This window comes from Artemia sp. Qi Xiang Cuo, chromosome 12, assembly GCF_049724085.1.
Source record: "Artemia sp. Qi Xiang Cuo chromosome 12, ASM4972408v1, whole genome shotgun sequence".
NCBI lineage: Eukaryota > Metazoa > Arthropoda > Branchiopoda > Anostraca > Artemiidae > Artemia > Artemia sp. Qi Xiang Cuo.
In genome coordinates this window covers 18,926,740-18,947,428 of record NC_142805.1, presented here as the reverse complement: position 1 = coordinate 18,947,428, position 20,689 = coordinate 18,926,740, and the positions used below count along the sequence as shown (strand labels likewise).

Below are 20,689 nucleotides of genomic sequence, written 5' to 3'. Positions count from 1 at the left end.
AAGCTTCCCGCTCAATTTAACCGAAAAGCTTGAGAAACAACAATTTGAATTGTACGCCGTTTTCATCCACAATGTTGATCAACATAACCCTTGTTTGTAGCTAGAACACATTTGTTGACCAACAATGTCTCGCCAGAACAGATAGATCAATTCTAAAGATCAAAAGGGTCGCCAGAAAATGCCTTTAGAATGCAACTTCAATGTCCGACTTTCCAGATTTCCAGAAAAAGCCAAAAGTATATGAGCTCTTACAAAGTATTAGAAACATAATTATAAAAAATGATTTCATTCATTCTCGTTTATCAGTAATACCACGGTAGAACGATGCTAATATGCCATTCCTACAATGGGTATTGGCAAAGGCTTTTTTACCCTAGATAGGCAAGGCACAAACAAATAATATGTCTCTTGCATTGCATCAAAATTCCTCATCGTCTAATCTGCTTGTTATATTATTCATCTGACAATGAAATATATGCGAGTCATTCAAACACGGACGTACGAATAGGGTGGTAGGGGCTTCCCCGAAATTCTAAATTCTGCCCGATTTACAAAAACTACCTTACAAAAACTCTTCTCCTCTTATTTTATCGTGGATCTTGGTATTTCCTGTATCCGAAGAACTGTTTTATCGCCTACCAATGGCCGGTGCACGAAGCGTCTCGGGTGCGTGCCTTCCTACGTTAAACAACTACTTGATATACGTGGCGTAAACGTTACGGTCCTGAAAAACTATTTATAAAGATGCTTAAGTATACTTCTGAATTTATGCCACCAAAGTAAATCAGGAAAGGAACTTTATGCAGTCTAATCCTATTTCAAATAAATCTTAAAACTTTTTGTATTTTTGTATTTAAGCCAATTTATTATATTAATTTCCCGTTGAATTTTTTTCCTAAATCGTTTAGTTAATTTTTTATGTCTACGTCTATTTTATTGATTAAATTCACCATCTTCAGAACTAGAACGTTAGTGGTGGTGATTTAACTCAACTAGAAGTCGGAAAAGTAGTGGTGATTCTTTGACAAAAAAGTTTCTTTTTTCTATAATCTTAATTTTTTTTTTTTTTTACAATAATTAATTAATATTCTTAATAAAAACAGGACCGTGAGTAAGAAACAATTTTGATATTTTCGTCGAAGTACTATAACCACTACTCCGAGGAGAGTGGACCTAGTTTATCTAAAAAAAAAGCAGCCAGACAAGCAAGACACGTATTATATTATAATATTGAAAAATTATTTTTTATCAGAAGATGTTAGATCTTAGAAGATTAAATTTCAAATAATTCTGAGTAGGATGATAAACCTGACCAAAAAACAACCTGTGCATGATACTACTTCTGTAGTGAATACTACTAACGATACGTATCTTAAGGTGAAAATTTCAAGACATGGTGTGGGGGAAGATTAACTAAATTAAAACGCACAAGGTGCATACAGGATGCAAAAAGGGCGCATAATAAATATCTTAGTAAAAGCTCCGAGTATTAGGTCGACAATTCCTTGGCATTATGAAAGTAATATTAAACTGAGAAAAAGTTAATATAGGCATAGTATGACTGTTAATGCTACTATGAAACATGAACTTAGGTGATAAAGAATTTATTTACACTGGCTGAAAAGATGGGGTGCAGTGAAAAGGATTAGGGTTTATGATGAATAACGCAGCTTGTAAGTCTTATTTAGGGTGGGACGGTATTAACAATAGAATGCTAGTGGCTCAATTTAAGACTCAAAAGCACAGAGTATCAATCATAGCAGTATATGCCCCAGTGGAACCGACTAATGGAGCTAATAGTGACAATATCAATTTTAATTATATCTCCAGGAATAAATAAAAAGGATACCAGATAGAAATATGGTATTTTTATATGGGATTTTGAAGGCTAGGTCAGGAGATACAGGTATAGATTTTCTCATAGAGTAGGTAAATGAGGCGTAAGAAAAGAAACCAGTGATTGTTGTAGACTTCTCAAATATAGTAGGTATAAAACTATAGATATAAACAATACATTAGGTGTTAAAAAAATGAACCATAAGTTTAAATTTTATTCAAATTATTTTAAAAAAACTAACCTTATTGATAATGTAATTTTAAAACGGAGACTGACAAAATCGATACAAGATACTATGGTATACTGAAGTCCTATTATTGATGTGAAAAGTAAATATTAACGTCTATTAGAGTCTAGGGTTAATCTATAGCTGAAAGTTAGGAAGGGCGACGACCGTACGGGTAGCCTTAATGTTGGTTGATCCCAAGATGAGAATAAACTGTCAAAGAAAAGGTGACGACAGGCAGCTGTGTGCTGCATTAAGTTGTTATTAGTATTAGTAATAGTTAATACTGCTAACAATTCTATAATATTTTGAGGGGGAAGCTGAACTAAATAAAAAAAAAACTGTGTGAAAATAGGATATCAAAAGGGCGAATCAGCAGTGAACGACGAGCGTCGTGGAGCAGGTCGTTTAAACTTAATTGGCTTGTTGTGGTAGAGCCTAAACTAAGCAAAAGGCAGTATTTGAATGCTACTAATACTGCTGCTTCTACTATTACTACAGATGCTGCTACTATTACTACTACTGAGCTAAGGGTATTAAGTCTAATATGTCAGTGACTGATGATAGTAGTTTTAGCACAATAATTCATTTTTTCACTCTTTCATATCATATATTTATATGGTATGTGTATTTTATAAATCTTAAAATATAATCGTTGTTTGAATTGTAGTTTGAAAAAAAAATTACAATAAAATTATCGATTAAAAAAAATTTACTAATTAAACGAATATTAAAAACACTATTGCTAAAGAAGCAGCGAAGTTTCTTAATATTAATAGATCAGAGAATGTTGAACTAAGTCAAAACACCCTATGAGGATCGAGATTGTCAAAACGGTGGAACAGCAATGTCTCGGGAACGAGTTGAAGTATTCAGATAAAACTGTCAGAGCCTGTGGAGGGTGAGGGGGAATTAACCCAAAGGCAATATGTGCACGATACAACTAGTGCTACTATTACTACTGCTAAGAATGTTACCTCAACTGAGGCTCATGTTATTGGTATAATACTTTCCAGTACTATTTAGTGGGATGTTGAATTAAACAAAAACTAATGATCAGCATTAAGGGTGAAAAAAGAATGTTATAAGTGATTCATAAAGGAACATATTATAGTTTTGCGCGTTGAGATGGATGTTGAAATAAGAGAAAGTCGCTTTGTGCATACTGATACTACTACTACTACTGCTACTACTAGTACTGCTACTTCTACTTCTACTGAAACTAAGGGCAGGAAGGTGAAACTTTCAGGGACTGTTTGACTAAATCCTATCTCGTGACTAGTCTTTAGTACTTAGTTGAAACTTTCAGTGATTGTTTAGGTGGATATTGATCCAACCACAAGTCAGGCTGAGCATACTACTACTACTCTCAGTATTACATCTGTTATGACTGAAACTACTACTACTACAACTACAACTAGTGTTATTTTTGAATCTCACGGTATTGCACTGAAACTTTTTGGAAATATTGAGGATATTGAACTCAATTAAAATGCACTATGTAGAGACTGGTTATTAAAAGTGCATAACAGATATATCCCAGGAACTGCGAGGAGTATAAAAGTGACGATTTCAGTCCAAGTTGAGGGTCATACTGAACCAACCACAATTTAATGTATTCATAGGACCACTATTTCTGCAACTAAGACTACTACTAGGGCTAATGTCATTAAGGAGACATTTTCAAGAAATATTAAAGTGAGATTTTGAATTAAACTGAAACAAGCTAACTGTCACAAGGACGCACCACTAGTAACTCAAGAAGACCTTAGAGTATTAGTTTGAGACTTTCAGTTATTGGGGAGGGATAAGTTAAACTAATAAAAACTATGTCCATACTAATACTACTACAACTACAGCTAGTAGCGGTAGTATTACTACGACTGCTACTGCTCTAAGTATACATTAGTTTAATGGTATTAATGTGGAATTTTCAGGGAATTTTATGTGACTATATGATCTATCAAAACACACTATCTGTATAAAAGTTATCAGAAGGATATGTAAGCAATCTCTTAGAAACGGATTAAAGTATTAAATTTAAATTATAAGGGCATTAAGAGTATATCTTAAATACACCAAAAAATAAACACACCGTTAAAACCAGTGCTGCAACAACTACTGATGACACAAAAACAACACCCACTGCTCATGCTCTTACTATTGCTACTCTGACTCCTACTGTTTCTTATTCTAATAGTATTTTTAAAACTTTCAAGGACGATTAAGGGTGTTGTTGAACTTAATCAAAATACCATGTACGTGTATGTTATCACTGTGGTACAAGAGTACGACCAATTTTTTGCCTCTTCTTCTTCTATTACTACTGCTACTACTACTGATACTATTGAACTACATCAAAAAAGTTTAAGCGCATCCCGGGTGACCAAATAGGTCAGGTTTCAAGATCTCCGTGTTGTATATCTGCTTATTGCACTAAGATCGAAAGTAGAAACTGTCAGGGAAAGTTTATGTAGCTTGAAAGCTAATTCACAAGGCACTCTGGGCATGCTTGTTGTCATTGAGACGTTAACTGACAAAATAACACAGATACACTGTATTTTACATAGATACGCTGTACAGAATATTTTATTAAGTTTTATTGTTCATGAAATGTTGAGGAGGTGTTAAAATAAATCAAAATGTGTATCTAGGTTTTTAAAATTGCGTTTCTTATTTCTAAAATTTAGAAAATATTTGTCAATCATTTAAATAATATGACAAAAAATTTATTCAAATAGAGAAAAAACTAAAAGATTTATAACCTTCTTTTTTTATAAACTTAAAAAACTAATTAATATTCATAGAAATACCAGTTATCATACATTAATAAACTAAATATGATATTTTTTTTTCATTATATATTTTTTTTTCAAAAATATTTTTTAATATTAGGTTTTGTCTGGACCGTGGTTCGAGCTAAACTAGGATGAACCGCGGTTTAACAAATGATATTTAAATATTCATTTTATTATGTTTGATGCATTTTTTTTTCCAGTACAATCTGAGAGTATATTTTTTAAAGTTCGTCTGAGATTGTAACATGCAAGCCTCTAAATTACGTGAGTTTGAAAATAATTTACACAACACATATCTAATTTTTTATGATGATTCAAAAGAGCTAGGAGCAACTAAGTTTAGAGATTAGCATTAAGTTCTTAGCACAAAGAAATTTCAAAAAACAGAGTTTTAATCTTGATGAAAACCAAACAATGTAATTTAGTTTGTCTGAGAACCCATAATTGCACTGTTCGGAAAGTTTTATCGAACTATTGATATCTATCATGAGAAGAATAGTCACAAATTGATCGGATAGAACAAATACTAAGATAAAGCGCAAAATAACATCAGTTCGAATTTACATTTTGAGTTCCAGGACAGATTATAATGAAAATAAAAAAAACTATGCACCACAAACAGTACCATTTGCTTTCTTCTTGTTTTGACACGAACATGTTCAAAGATAAAGTAAGCATTATGAGAGAGCATTTAATTAAAAAAGAAGTGTATAATTCAAGATTCAGAGGAAACATTGCACATCGGTAGATTAGTTCGTACCTAATATATTTGCTTTAATGTTATAACTTTTTGTTTTTATGACGATAAATTTTAGAGATTAACTGGAGTGTCGACTAAGATGAGACACATTTACATCGTCTGATAGTCACTACCTGACCTTTAATAGAGGGTTACGAGTACCTTCATCTGGAGAGTAGGAGGCCTCTGAAAGCGCAATACTAGACCCACATTATTTAATTTTTAGAGTGACGTTTCAAGGATCAATCTGGAAGGCAATATTTCCCTTGGCATTCCACCATTTGAAGAAATAATCTTATATTAAGCGTCGAGAATACTTGTTCAAAAACTGGCAGCCCCTTTCCATCACAAAAAAATGTATGGTGTAAACGGAAAGTTTAAATTTATACGTAAAACAGTCTAAACTATCTCTAGGTAGGTATAGGTACCTATTGAAATTTTGAAAATTTAAGACCGGTAAATCTATTTTTGGGCATTTCAACTCCCCTAAGCTTATAGAAAATTGAGCGGAAAATAATTCATACGAAATTATTTGGTTATATTGACCTTTTTCTGTGAGCCAAACATCATCAGACAAAAATTGAAACAAAGCCATTCCTCAAGAAGATACTAGCGCGCAGGGGCATGTTTTGTATTTAAGCATGTTATTATGAAGTCAAAAATTTTTGCCATCAAAAAACTGACAACAAACAGATAAGAAAATTTTGAAAGTTAAAACGGAAAGAAATGACCCGAAATATAACGGGAGTCTTCAACCTCACCGACATTCCAGTTTTTACGCCAAAGCATAAGCAGCACTTCACTGAAAACTTGTTAGAATGCAATGAACATAATCAATTGCTAATTTTGAAAACGTTCTTTCGTATTGAAAGCCCTATAAATTAAGACTTTTACGATACACATAATTATTAGCATATTGTTTACCAAAAAATTGTAATAAAAAAAGGTTAACGTCAGAAAATGGGTACTCTTCTGGCTATAGCACAAGTAAAATGAGCGTACAATCAGGGTATTGAAAAGGGTTGCGGCCCCAGTCATATTTAGGACGATTTAGTTATTTTAATTTCAACGCCACTCTATGCTTTCAAGCCTAAAAACTTGTTAAAATCCAGATATTTCGAGCAGACACGGGCCCGAAAGCCGAATGCTTAAACAAAAATGCCTAGAACCATCAGACTATTTGGTTATGCCCACTGACTGGAATAGCCAGATGAAGCCCTCCATAGGCCTTTCTCCTATATCCACTTGCAAAATAACAGACTCGCAAAACACAAAGACCTACAATCGGGGCCACTTCAAAAAATAAGAGGGTAGTTATTTAGAAGTCGAAATATAGAGAAATTTACTGAAAACAAAATACATTTTAAATGTTTTCACTTATATAACTAAATCAAAATTATTAAGACTTCAAGTAATAAAAATTAGATTGTGTAGCCTATATTGAACTGTCAATCCACACTCATTTGTTTTTGTTTTTTTTAGTAAAGTGCAAATTATCTTCTGGTCTTGGGAAGGAATGGGGGTTGTCAGCCCGATTCACATTAATTTCTACTCGTTTTAAGTTTGACTCCGTTATTTATTTTAATTTCTATTGGTTTTGTGTTTCATTTATTAATTGATGGTAACTAGTGGTAGTTTAAGCTTTGAAGATTATTTGACTTTATTTCTGCTCATTTTTGTTTTAATGGATCTCTTTACTTTTATTTGAAAAACTCATTTTGTGAAACAAAGTTTTTTAAATTAACTACTAATAAAATACGTATCTTCGCCATCCGTAAGTTATTCTTTTACGGATCTATTACTAGAATGCTTAGCGAAAATGAGAGAAACTGGGATTTAAAAATAAATTGCTTGAGCACCACCGAAAAGTTTTTCAAGTGGGGGAGGGAGATAAGTACGAAAACAAGTTTTTTTTACCGGGATTTAAATGGAAATATGACTCACTTTCTTCTTTTGAAATATTAAAAAAAACATCTTGGTTCCTAGGGGAGGGGGGTCACCCCCGCTCTATAGCCCCTCCCTGGCAGAGGCCATGTTCTAGATGTAACTAACAGCAAAAGAGAGTTCATAAAACAATACTGATTTCCTTATTTATCAACGTCCCAAAAAAGAAGGTATTCAACTGGAGCAAATTCTTTAAAACCTCGTAGGAAAACCCCTGGATTCTTTCTTTAGACTCCAAATATTTGAGTCTAGCAATTCTTTAGTGTTCAATCCGTTTGGGTTACAACTCAAGAATAACTATTTTGTCAAAAAAGTCATAGCTGTGAATTCAGGATGTGGATTCGGGATGTTAGCGGACTCCTAAGAGGCAATGTATAGCCTAATAGAAAATAAGATTAATATTTCTTTAAGACTTGGGGAAATAGAAAACAGAACCGAAAATATAACTATATAGGAGTCGATAAAAATAAATATAACACAAAACCAAGAAAAATTAGACGCATCAAGAAAAATAATTCAGCTACCGAAAACAGTCTTTTCCCATTGTCTCGTTTCTCGAGATGGGCTCGAAGGACCTTGTCCACATTTGCAAAAATTATAGCGCAAAAATCAAATTTGTACTACACTGTGCAATGAGGGGGGTCAAAATCAGAAAAAAATATATTATTTTTAAACTGTTTTTTCCAATATTTTGACTCACTGATTGAAACACTAATTTAAAATATAATGGAGAACTCAGCCTATTCCGGACTGCCATGTAGCAGCAGCCTGCGGCCTGTTAGACACTAAGATTAATACAAGTCGGTATTGTTTCTAGCGCGTGTTGCACAAAGTATTTATATAATAATTTTTGAGTGTGATATCATACGGATAAATATGACGGGGAATACACATACACCTTTTATGTTTGCTGTTGTTACAACCATGTTCTGAGGGGTAATTGGATTAACCTATTTAGAATAAAGAGGTCACTAAAATCCTCTTCAACATTAGGCTCATTTTTGTAAGACTTACGTACTCTTAATAGAATTAAATACAAAAGTTAATTTGAAATAAGATAAGAGAGAAAATATATAGTAGGTTTCTTGAGAGTTGTTGGCTCACTGGTTTTATTTGGTTATTTTTTAATACATAAATAAATAATTATATTAATAATTATATAATAAACTTACTTAATAGATTGAAAAAGCAGTTGAATTAAATTTAAGTTTGACATTTATTCCTATCTAACCCCCCCCCTCCCAAAAAAATCGAGTGACCTCAAGATCCTCGTGTTTTGAATTATAATTAAAGCCAAAAATCTGTATGATAAGAAGACCGTAATGTTTCCAATATATATGAGTTGATCTTTCACCATTCATTACTTATAGCCTTTTTTGTACACCACTCATGTGTTGTTGTTTTCTGTTTAACTGAGTCATTATAAAGGTGATTCTTACGTAGACGTAACTAATTAATTATTTGATATGTTGAGTAAGAATTGTCCAGAAATTAGAAATAGTTTAGAATTTTGCAGGGCTTCAAGCAGAATCTGTGAGAACCTGCCCTTGCCTCCTGAACCGCAGCCCCTATGTGGCCATGACCCTCAATATTGATTAAGAACTCTCAAAAGAAATATTAATGAATAACTCATCACAATATGCACACAATTGTTTTCTCTTCGTGTCGTCAATTGATTTTTTCTTCTCCAACAGCAGAGATGACCATAAAGACTAAAAATCTTTTTCATGATCTTACATTAATTTGGTTCTAGTCTCGTGCAGTTTGCTATCAGCTGCCTTTTTGGCTGCTTCAAGCTGATCATGGAACTTTTTCTTGAGAACGTGCATTTCAACTTGCATCTTTGCCATTTGTGCATATGGAGGTCCCTGACTTGCCCATCGATTAAGGATGTTATCAACACATAGCTGGATCGTTGTCAACAGCCTTTCAGACTCTTGTTGTGACTGTTCTCGAACTCCAAAAGGATCTTTTGGGGACTGGACATTCACAGGTGTGAACAGTCCATGACCTGGAGGACCAGGAAGGGGACGACTTGAGTTTACTCTTCTTCGAAAAGGGTCATCTAACGACTTAGAATGATATTCAGGAACAGAGAAACAAGAAGATGGTTGTACAGGGGCACTTGGAGCACGAATTGTTCCTTTTAGGACCCTCCGGGGGGCTAAATCTGTCCGCACTACACTTGTCGGTTGGCCAGTAAATATTTGCGTTATCTGGAGACGTGTGACTTGCCCTGAGAGCTGGTACTGCAGCTCTTGGTTGTGCAGGAGTCTGTGTAGGAGACAGCTCGTGGGCTACACCAGGAGATGCGGGGTTTTCTTCATCAAAGTCAGGAGGTTCGGCGTTTATAGTTATAATTTCATGCACACGGTGGTGCACTACTGGTGGTCCCACTACAGAAGGGAAAGTTGTGCGTGCTGTACGCTGTATTGTTAATTTAATTTCAGTAGGTTTATCTGACTTATGCTTGGGTAACAAACTTAAACATTTCCTGTCGCTCATAAGTTTTTGCATTTATTCATTTAAGACAACATACGAATCATTACCCTTTTTAGATGTTTAGTCAGTCTTTGTGCCCACCTTCTTTCTGTCTAACACTTCTCCGTCAATTCACTGGTGATTCCGGGTTCGTGGGGTGTTGGAGGTAGGTGTTCTTTCGGAAGGTATAGAACTTCAGCTGTTTCTATATGTGACGGAGGTACTGTCGCATAAATGACTGGCTCAGGTTTCTCAAAGGTTTCTGATTTCTTAGAGTCAGTTTCACTTTCTTCAGAGTCTTGATTTGTCCGACTTTTCTTCGATTTTTCAGACTTTTCTTCTATGCTGTTATTATGATCAGTAGTGATAGTTGCGAAAGTCCTCTTGCAAGAATCCAGTTTCAATTTCAATTTCAAAGGCGGATTTGACGAGCTGCTTGACGCTGGAGATTTTGTGACGTCACTGACAGGTGATACAGAAGACATAGCTACAAACGGGTCTGCAACTCCGTCCTTATGGTGAACAATCTCAGTCAATAGCGGAGAAGCACTTTCACTTTTCTCAATAGAGTCTGAACATATTTTACGTCTCTTAATCACAGGTGTATCATCATCATAAACATGAGCGATCTGAAGTGTGTCAGAGGTATTGTGGTTGGGAAGCATTTTTCGGAGGTGTTCCTCCCAAGTCGATACCTGAAACCTTGTCCTGTTAAGACGATATGCAAAACCTCCAAACTTCTTTTTCAGTCTAACAATGTGTTCTTCAATTTCATCTATGCATTCTTCAAGATTTTGACTGCGTTTATTTTTTGCAGGTTGCTGCGGTATATCTCTACTATACAAGAAAATATCCTTGGCTGGCACCCAAGCTCTGTCATGAGCACCAAAGAAACGAACATCGACTTTCTTTGCAATGTGACGCATTGCTTTTGCCGGCCAAAAAGGATAGCCTTTAAGTCTAGCCCACACTAATAAATGTGGTCTTTCACAAGGTTCAACAAACCAATTTTCTTGCATAGTATTTGCTCTATTGTAGCATTCTAAGCATGTCTGTATTTCAAAACTTTCTCGTTTAGCAGTTTTCTGAATAATTTTGGCCATTTTTAATTCTCCAACTAGTCCTATAATTGTCATATTATGGAGGACCCAATTAAAGTCATCCACAATCTCAAAACAGGACGAATAATTTTGTTTCTGAACTTTCTCCTCAATCACTGAAAATGTAACTGGATTGACTAAACAATCTAAATTCATTTTTATATTGTTTTCAACAATCTCTGATAAATGACCATAACCAACTATACTGAAAGTTCTCTGCGTAAGGTATGTAAAACTTTCTTGTAACTGACTACTCGAATAGGGAGATACTTCTGCTCTTTCTTTTTCGCAATCTGGACATGACTCGCTCTTGGCTCTTCCTGTCGTTTCTTTTCCTATCTTATCTTCAGCAGGGAAGCATTTCGTATGACATGATTTTAAACATGAAGAACAATTGAAATTAATATTGCCAGACTTGTGACAGAACCAACAGTAGGAATCATTCTTCTTTGTTTTTTCTAATAAGTTCAGTTTCTTTTTCAAGCGTTCACTCTTTAGGACTGACAAAGTTTTCCCCTCTTCTGCATCCTCTTTTGGCTTTTTATCATCAATGATTTCTTCTTTCTTTGGTTTCGATCCTCTTCTCGTTACAATTTTCTTTGACTTTCGGATTTCGTCTATTTCTTTCTCATATAAATTGCAAGGTGTAAAGGTAGAATTGTTTCGTTTGGAGAACTCGTCATCCACAAAGTTATGAGGTACCCTTACACTATATGAATGATCATTGTTATCAATTTCGAAAGACTCATCAATATTACATGTTTTTAGTTCTTCTAGTTCCCTCCTATCGGTACTTTCTTCACCTTTCTCGGATGAGTTATTATTCAGCGCAGTCAGAACATAATCTGAAACAGAAACCCTTCGAGATACAGACGGTGTTGTTGATGACCCCTTTCCTTTACTCACTGTTGGGTTAAGTGCAGCTATAATCTCAACAGGTTTTTCTACTGCAGTCTTCTGATTGGTAGGACTCGCTGGTGCAGCCTCCTTATCAGTAACGTTTACTGTCACAGCCTTATGATCAGTAGCATTTTCTATTTCAGCCTGTTGGTCAATAGCACTTCCTAGTTCAATATTTAGATCAAGAGGATCATTAGCTACTGTTGCGTCGTTACTACGATGTTCTAGAGTCTGTTCTTCTATACTAGTTTCCGGTGCAGTCACATCCAATGGAACCGCATGAATAAGCGATAAAGGAGAATCATTTTGGTCTATGGTATTATTGTCTATGTCCCCCATGGTCTTTAAATTATCTTTATCATTTGTATTGCAATTGGATTCTTGACAGGATGATTTTTGGATTTCACAAACGTCATTATCCCTAGAAGCACTTTCAAGACCAATATTTTCCGCCTCAACTACAGGGACTTCATTCAATCTGGGACGACCCACGGCAACCACTTTTTTTTCGGAACCAATTGCTGATACGGATTCAGCTGGAACAATACAATTTTCGGCCATCAACGTAGCTTTTCTTCCTGAAAATAGAGATGTGATACTTATATATATATATATATATATATATATATATATATATATATATATATATATATATATATATATATATATATATATATATATATATATATATATATATATATATATATATATATATATATATATATATATAAACACTAGCTATACCAGAGCATTAAATTCTTACTTTATTTCTGTTCTGATATTCTAACTTATGATTCCCCCATCCCCCACTCACTATCTCACACACATGGGCTCTTCTAAAGCTAAAAAAAATTTTATCCAAATTCTTATCTTTTAATGAAACTATACAAAACAATAATTGAATCTTCGATGCTTTTGACTTTAAAAGTTTGCTTAAACACACTGACGATCGCTCGCAAGTCATCGTAGGCTTTCCATCACAAAGAATCACAGTTAAATTTTGAAGAAACAATAGCCCCTTCTCCCGAGAGCGCTAATTAAATATTAATATCCGGGTATTTTTAGGTAAACGTACAATAGTCATCAACAGAAAAAAAAGTCAGAATCAACTTAGCTATAAGAAAATCGCGGTTTTACAGCTGAGTTTCAATGTTTTGGTAAAATTAATTACGTTTTTAAGGTTAAATATCACTCAATAAAACAGTTATAGACATTGAATCTCTACATTCCATTATCCTATCAAAAATATTCCAAAGTAGTATTACATCGTCTATTCCAAAAAAAGTGTAGTAGTACGGATAATAGCTTTCTGAAAAACCGCATCCAATTGTTCTGGGCCAAAAGAAGCTTTCAACAAAAAGGGTTTAGATTTGCAGCTAAATTTTCGTTCTAGCTATTTTTTTCCCAGTTTCACCTTAATCCTCCCCCCGTCCCGCACATCAATTATAATGAAATTGGGAAAATTATTGTGCTATGTCAATCAAACTTCCACGAATGGATCTGAACCAGAAATTAGGGCCTAGAAATGTACCTTAAAGTTTCAACCTTTAGGATCAGGGGCGCAATTTGCTTTGGAGTAGGAGGGCAACTGCCCAGACCCCAATTTGCCCCCCCCCCGAAGCTGAAACTTAGTTTCTTAAAGAATCTTGTCAAAACTAAAATAAGCCTGCATAATTCAAGCATCCAGAGGCACGGGTCGATTTTCTGTATTCATATCTTTTCCTTTAAGGGGCTATGACTCATTTTCATTTTTCACTGTCATTTTCACTTGTTTTGGGAAAATTGGCTCCAGCTTTGCCTCCCCCCCCCTCACCCCAGGACTTTGACGAAACTACGCCACTGTTTAAGGCTTTCCTGCTTGTAAAGCTTGGATGATTTTGTGACGGTGCTAGCCTTAGCTTGAAAAAAAGACTATCTAGTTCAAGTTCTAGGATCCACTTATCAAGGCCAGCAATTTAGGACTAGGAGAAGCAAAATCTAGGCAAAACATTTTTTTTTTTTAATAAGACATGACCTTTCTTCACAGAATTACTAAATCTTTACTAATAAAAAACGAGTGGATGAAAAATCTTGAGGACATTCCCAGGCCTACTTCCGCATTCTTTGCTATTCCAAAAAAGAAACTATAATAATTTTTGAAACTCAGTTTGAAACAGCAACAACAAACACAATATTAAAACTTTTCCGGAACAATTTTGTAAATAGATATAGTAACCAAAGTGTATGTACTATAACGCATAAGTACAGAATGAGTGCTATAACACATTCAGTAATTAATAAAATTCTATCTTCCCCCCCTGCAAACCTACCGGGTTCGTATCCAGGATTTTTATTCAGGGGATAATTTTTTTCTGGGCGGGGGGATATAAAAATTTTCAAAACCCGCACCAAAAATTTGTTTCGATGCGTTTTTTTACGTTTTTACGAGTCGGACAAACACTTCGGGAGGGGGGGGTTAAACCCCCTATCCCCCTGGATATGGCCTTGATATCAACATACTAGTTTTATAAGCCTAACCATAAAACAGGCACCTGGGAGAAACACAATTTGGAGTGGGAGGGGAGGCACAGATCCCAAAATCAATATAGAAAAAATTTATTGGAAAGTATCGGCAACAATATACAAAATCATAAAAATTTACAAATTTGAGGGGGGGGGGGAGGACAGGCACGTATACAAAGCACTTCAATGCGCGACTGCCTGTATTGCGTGGTTAAAAAATGAAAGCTCAGAAATGAACATCATGCATTGGCCGATGAAATGAATCCATGGACATAAAAAATAAAACCACAGGTGTGTACATGTCCCGTACTTACTACTTATAGAAGTATTAGACGATTCTTCTTATGTGGGAAGGGTTGGGGGGTGTCAACAGCAACAAAAAAAGTAAATATTTTGCTACTTATTTTTCGATTTGGTACTTACGTGTCATCCCGACCACACTCAAGAAGTTTGATCTGTTTAAAACTGTTTTTGTGTGTGCACTCTCAGATATCAACTTAGCCTGAGTGAGATAAACTACTATGCAGGTGTATTTTAATTAAATATCTAATATATAGAGTTGATTAGGTTAGGTGAAGTATTTAATATAATGTGTTGTGGGCGGCCTGCTTTTCATAGATCTCTGTTGCGGTTTCCATAATTTTGTTACTAAAGTAGTATTATATCTGGTACTAGTAAAATATACGCACTACCTAATTTTCTTCTAATATGTTTACCTTACTATACCAAAGTAAGGTAAAAATAAAATACTTCAGAAACAAATTTGGGCTATATATTTGAACATTAGGGGGGTTGGGGGTAAAGTATAGCGGATCTGCATGGCTAATGTGTTAGGTACAATTATTCTGCATATTATGTAGTAAGAATTGTTTTCTAACTTCACACTGTCCAAATACTTTACCCCACCCCCCAACGTGCAAATATATAGTCCAAATTATATATTTCCCATCTATTCTGTCACTTCTCTTTGTCTTGTCTCACGCTAAGCTGAAAGAAACTAACGAAAAAAAAGGTTTTATAATGCGTCAATGAATGAACAAATTGAGCGGTAGGGCGTTTATCATACAAGTACCTTATATTTTCATCATATTTAGGTATATTTCATTATGATTATTCTCCCTTCACTTCTTGAGTGTGGTCAGGATAAGACGTAAGTACCGACGATTTTGCCAGGCAAGACTCAAAGTAAAACCGAAAATGACAAATGAATAAACTAAATTGAATCGAGATTTTGGCTAGCCAAAACATTCGAAAAGAATTCCATAAATCCAAGGCCTCAAATTCGAAAAATAAGATTACCAAACCATTTTATTGTAAAAACTATGCAGCCAAAACTAATTGGAAACGTTAGTATTTAATGAGTGCTTGTGAATGTAAAACAAAAACAAAGAGCTTGCTTATTTATTAAAGCAAAAAAAAAAAAAAAAAAAGTGTTTAAACTTAAGTGTTGAATGATCATTTCGGTACTTATGCATTATAACTAAACCAGCGCTATACACGAAAGAAGGCAAGTTTGGTTAATGCTAATGAAATAAAATAAAATTGGATGAATATATAATAGTTTAGAAACAAATTTGGGCTATATATTTGCACATTAGGGGGGTTGAAGGGTAAGCATAGCATATATTAAATACGTAACCAAACCTAACCGAGGTACTCCCCCCCCAAACCCCAAAAACCAATGGGTTAAATATTGTAAACTCGATGAGAAACCAAGCTTTGCCATCAATTTATCTAGCGAATACCCGTTTATCTGGTTTCCTTTTACAGTCTATAGCGCTGGTTTAGTTATAACGCATAAGTACCATCATTTCAGTACTTGAAAGGGAAGAGGGCCGACACATGAACACCAGGGGGAACACCCTTAACTACTTGTATAAAGTTATAATACCAGCCATATCGATATTTTGAAATTATTTGCGTTAAGACGTACAATGGAAAAAGGATGCTTGTATGAAATACCCCCTACCGCTCAAGTCGTTCATTCATTTACGCATTGCAAAACCGGTTTTTTGTAAGTTTCTTTCAGATTAGCGTGAGACAAGACGAAGTGACAGAATAAATGGAAAATATATAATTTGGGCTATATATTTGCACACTAGGGGGGGAGGGTAAAGTATTTGGACAGTGTGGAGTTAGAAAGCAATTCTTACTACATAATATGCAGAATAACTGTACCTAACACATTAGGCATTCAGACCAGCCATACTTTACCCCCACCCCTAATGTGCAAATATATAGCTCAAATACGTTTCCAAAGTATTAAATTCTTATCATACTTAAGTATATTTCATTAGGATTGAGCGTCAGAAAAACATATTAGAAGAATTTTAGGGCAGTGGGTATTTTATACAAGTACCGGAAAAAGTTGTGGCGGTATTAAAATCATACCTTAAAGCTTATATAATCATATGATTATAAAAAAGAGTTATATCACCGATTCACCATCAAGATAAAAGTTGAAAAAAAAATCAAAATATGATGGACAAGTAGAAATATTTCATGTTTAAGAAGTTTTGTTTTATAGATAAATTTACCTGAGGCTGCAGTCTTGCTTTTCACGCTTCCACTAAAGTACAAATAAAATATGCTCAGAAAAGTTTCGCCTGAGGTGTTTTGAAGTAACCCTGTTCTCATAAACACGCTCTACATAGATGATGTATTCAAACAATAACAATGAAGGAAATCCATAATGGATTAAATGCCTACACCAAAAATTGTTCAACATTTCTGTCGATGGATTTCATACTTTTAATCATTGATGCACACATCTCTGTGCCTCCAATCGCCCCAGCCAGCATGCCGCCCTATACGACTCTACATCAATAGCCTCGAATCTATTCCCAGTGTAAATGAGCATTCTTAGCGGCATGTGGCACCCTTGCATTATTCACACAAGGGACCCAGAAGTTACAAGAGATTGTTGAGTGGGTGAAGTCCAATAGCTTCAACGTTTCAACGAAATACGTCAAATTACATTTTGAAATTTGTTTTGTGTCTTTTTAGATTAAAAGGCACCTTTTAGGAATGTATAAAAAATTTCTATAAATAGCGAAATTTTATATTTTTTGAGATAACCATAAAATCCAAGCAATATCACGATTCAGCCACAGTGAACAAATACACCCGAAACTACTCATTCAATGCCATTATTATAGTCAGAGATGGTGACCACACTTTTATGTTAGGTCAAGAACTACTTCATATCAAATATTTTTGTTTAATAATATTTACAGATCGTTAAATAGTTTATATCTTAAAAATATGAAACAAAAAGACAGTATGACGCACAAGAAAGAGCAGTCTTCATCATGGAACATAATATGTTAAGAACTACTGATCTAATCAAGTGAAAGAAACAAGAGAAAGAAACAAGAGAAACTAATCAAGTGAAGAAGAGAACCACTAATCAGAATTGCTCGTCAATAAACTAAAAGTAATTAAAATCTAACCTGCATTAGGCTGGACTCTTATTATCCGGATGGGGTTGGAGTAGTTTCAATACATTTGGTTTGCTTTTTTTGTGCGGGAGGGGGAGAATGGTCAATTGTTTTTGGTTTCGTAAAATGTTAAATTTTATTACTATGTTATATGTAACATATTATGCTATTTTATTAACAATGTTAAATCTAAATGTTATGTTGGTTTTGGTAAAATGTTATTAAAGCGGCAATAATCTGTTTCCAGTTTACCACACTCTTCAGACTGTAGCAGATTTCTTAATTAAAATGCTTGTAACTAAAATCTGTAGTTTCTTAAAACGTCCATGTCAGTAGAGGAGGGGGTACCAGCGCCACGCGACACCCCTGCTGCCACCTATAACTTTTTTTACATAATTTATTCAAGGATTATCGATCGAGTCTAATGTGTGTCAAGGTCAATCGATCTGTTGTTGTTTGGCCACGTGCGAATGACACGAGGGGTGATTTACATAATCGATGGGGGACATAATTTATTCAAGGATTATCGATCGAGTCTAATGTGTGTGTGTCAAGGTCAATCGATCTGTTGTTGTTTGGCCACGTGCGAATGACATGAGGGATGATTTACATAATCGGTGGGGGAATTATTGATTCACAAGCAGAGTACCTGTGAACTTGATTTACATACTCAAGAGTGTAAATTGTTGATTAACGATGTGGAGACTTAGAAAACATAAATGCTTCTTTTTTCATAGGTCTGAAGACTTGTCGAAGTTTGAAACTCACAGTTCTTCAGGGTTTTTTGTTTATTTTATCCTGGGAAATAGCACCTGTGAACATGATTTACATAATCGCTAGGGGAAATTATTGATTCACGAAGGGGAGAATTAGAAAACATAAAAGCTTCTTTAATCTTAGGTCTGAGGGATAAACGTTCTTTAGGACAGAGAGAAAAATTAATATTCTATTTTCAAATAGGGCTTCATTGATCTTTAGTGTCAGGAATTATAATTGACATCACTTGTTATCTTGGAATTATGCAGGAGTCTAAAGAGATAGAAATTCTATTTTTAAATACGGATTCACGGAGCTTTAAGTCTGAGAGGTAAATTGATATTCTAACGAAACCCTAATAGTTTAGCTAGGAAAATTTATGAGATGAAGAGATTAACGCAGGAAAGGGTTTCCTAGAAATTTGAAATGCGTTAGCGCACAGATGCCATACAAAAGGAACACGCTGAAATTACGTTTAGGGATTATTTGGGCGAAACGGTTTTATCCATTTTATGGGATTATTTCGGCGAAACCGTTAGAGACATTTTGAAAGAAGATTTTAGGAAATGGTTTTAGAAGAGAATTTGAGTGTGGTCGTTATAATACACAAGTTCCATTTGAACAGTGTTGTGAGGTCCTCTAACCCAACCCCAAAGGGTTCCAATCCTCATACCCCAACCCCGAAGGAAGCCCCCGGTCCTCAAAGGTCCACCGGGCTCCCAAAGGCCCTCCACCGGTCCCCAAATGTCCCCCAGGCCCCCAACTGCCCCACCCGGACACTCAAACGTCCCCCCAGCGCCCAAAGGGCCACTGGCGCCCCCAAAGGCCCCCCCCCGACCCGCAACCGCCAACCCCCGGCCCCCCCAAGGCCCAACGAGTTCCCAAAAGACCAACAGGGTCCCAAAGGCCCTCCACCGGTCCCCAAATGTCCCCCAGGCTCCCAACTGGCTCCCGGACCCCCCAAGGCCCGCCCCCGGCCCCCAAAGGTCCACCGGGCTCCCAAAGGACCAATCGGTCCTCAAGTGCCCCCCCGACCCCCAAAGGCCCCCCCCGACCCCCCCATGCCCTCCCCGGACCCCCAAAGCCCATCCCCCGGTCCCCAAAGGTCCCCCCGAGCTTCCCAAGGACCACCGACCCTCAAGGGACCCACAGACCCTCAAACGCTCTCCCCGAGCACCCGTCTTTCGTTGATGTGTGTTGTCTGAAACCTATGATTTGGGATGTGTAGTTTGCTACTTCAGGCTTTTCTGAGCTAAGGTTTCCTAGTATTTCCTAGGTGAATGTTGTCTGAAACCAATAGTTTGGGATGAGTAGTTTGCTATTTCAGGCTTTTATGAGCTAGGTTTCTTAGCCTTTCGTTGGTGTGTGTTGAGTGAAACTTATGATTTGGGATATGTAGTTTGCTATTTTTGACTTTTCTGAGTTGGATTTCTTAGTCTTTCATAGGTGTGTGGTGTCTGAAACCTATGATTTGGGATGTGTAGTTTGCTATTTTCGACTTTTCTGAGCTGTATTTCTTAGCCTTTCATAGGTCTGAGTTGTCAGAAAATTATGATTTGGGATGTATAGTTTGCTATTTCAGTCTTTTCTGAGCTAAGCTTTTCTAGTATTTCATAGGTGAATGTTGACTGAAACCAATAGTTTGGGGTGAATAGTTTGCTATTTTTGACTTTTCTGAGCTAGGTTTCTTAGTCTTTCGTTGGTGTGTGTTGACTGAAACCGATGATTTGGGATATGTAGTTTGCTATTTTTGACTTTTCAGAACTGGATTTCTTAGTCTTTCGTAGGTGTGTGGTGTCTGAAACCTATGATTTGGGATGTGTGGGTTGCTATTTTTGACTTTTCTGAGTTGGATTTCTTAGTCTTTCATAGGTGTGTGTTGTCTGAAACCTATGATTTGGGATGGTTAATTTGCTATTTTTGACTTTTCTGAGCTAGATTTCTTAGCCTATCATATGTGTGTCCT

General features: G+C 35.7%; 1 protein-coding gene across 1 annotated transcript in view; it reads right to left on the bottom strand.

Moving 5' to 3' along the window:
* Positions 1-20,689, bottom strand: part of Zmynd8 (Zinc finger MYND-type containing 8) — an 86,216-nt gene that overhangs the window by 32,727 nt on the left and 32,800 nt on the right. Inside the window, exons 2-4 of the mRNA XM_089097534.1 lie at positions 10,144-12,603; positions 9,728-9,940; positions 9,282-9,609 (exon numbers count right to left, since the gene is read on the bottom strand). Coding sequence (XP_088953660.1) covers positions 9,282-9,609; positions 9,728-9,940; positions 10,144-12,586 — 2,984 coding nt within the window. The 5' untranslated portion in view covers positions 12,587-12,603. The remainder of the gene's footprint in view (positions 1-9,281; positions 9,610-9,727; positions 9,941-10,143; positions 12,604-20,689) is intronic.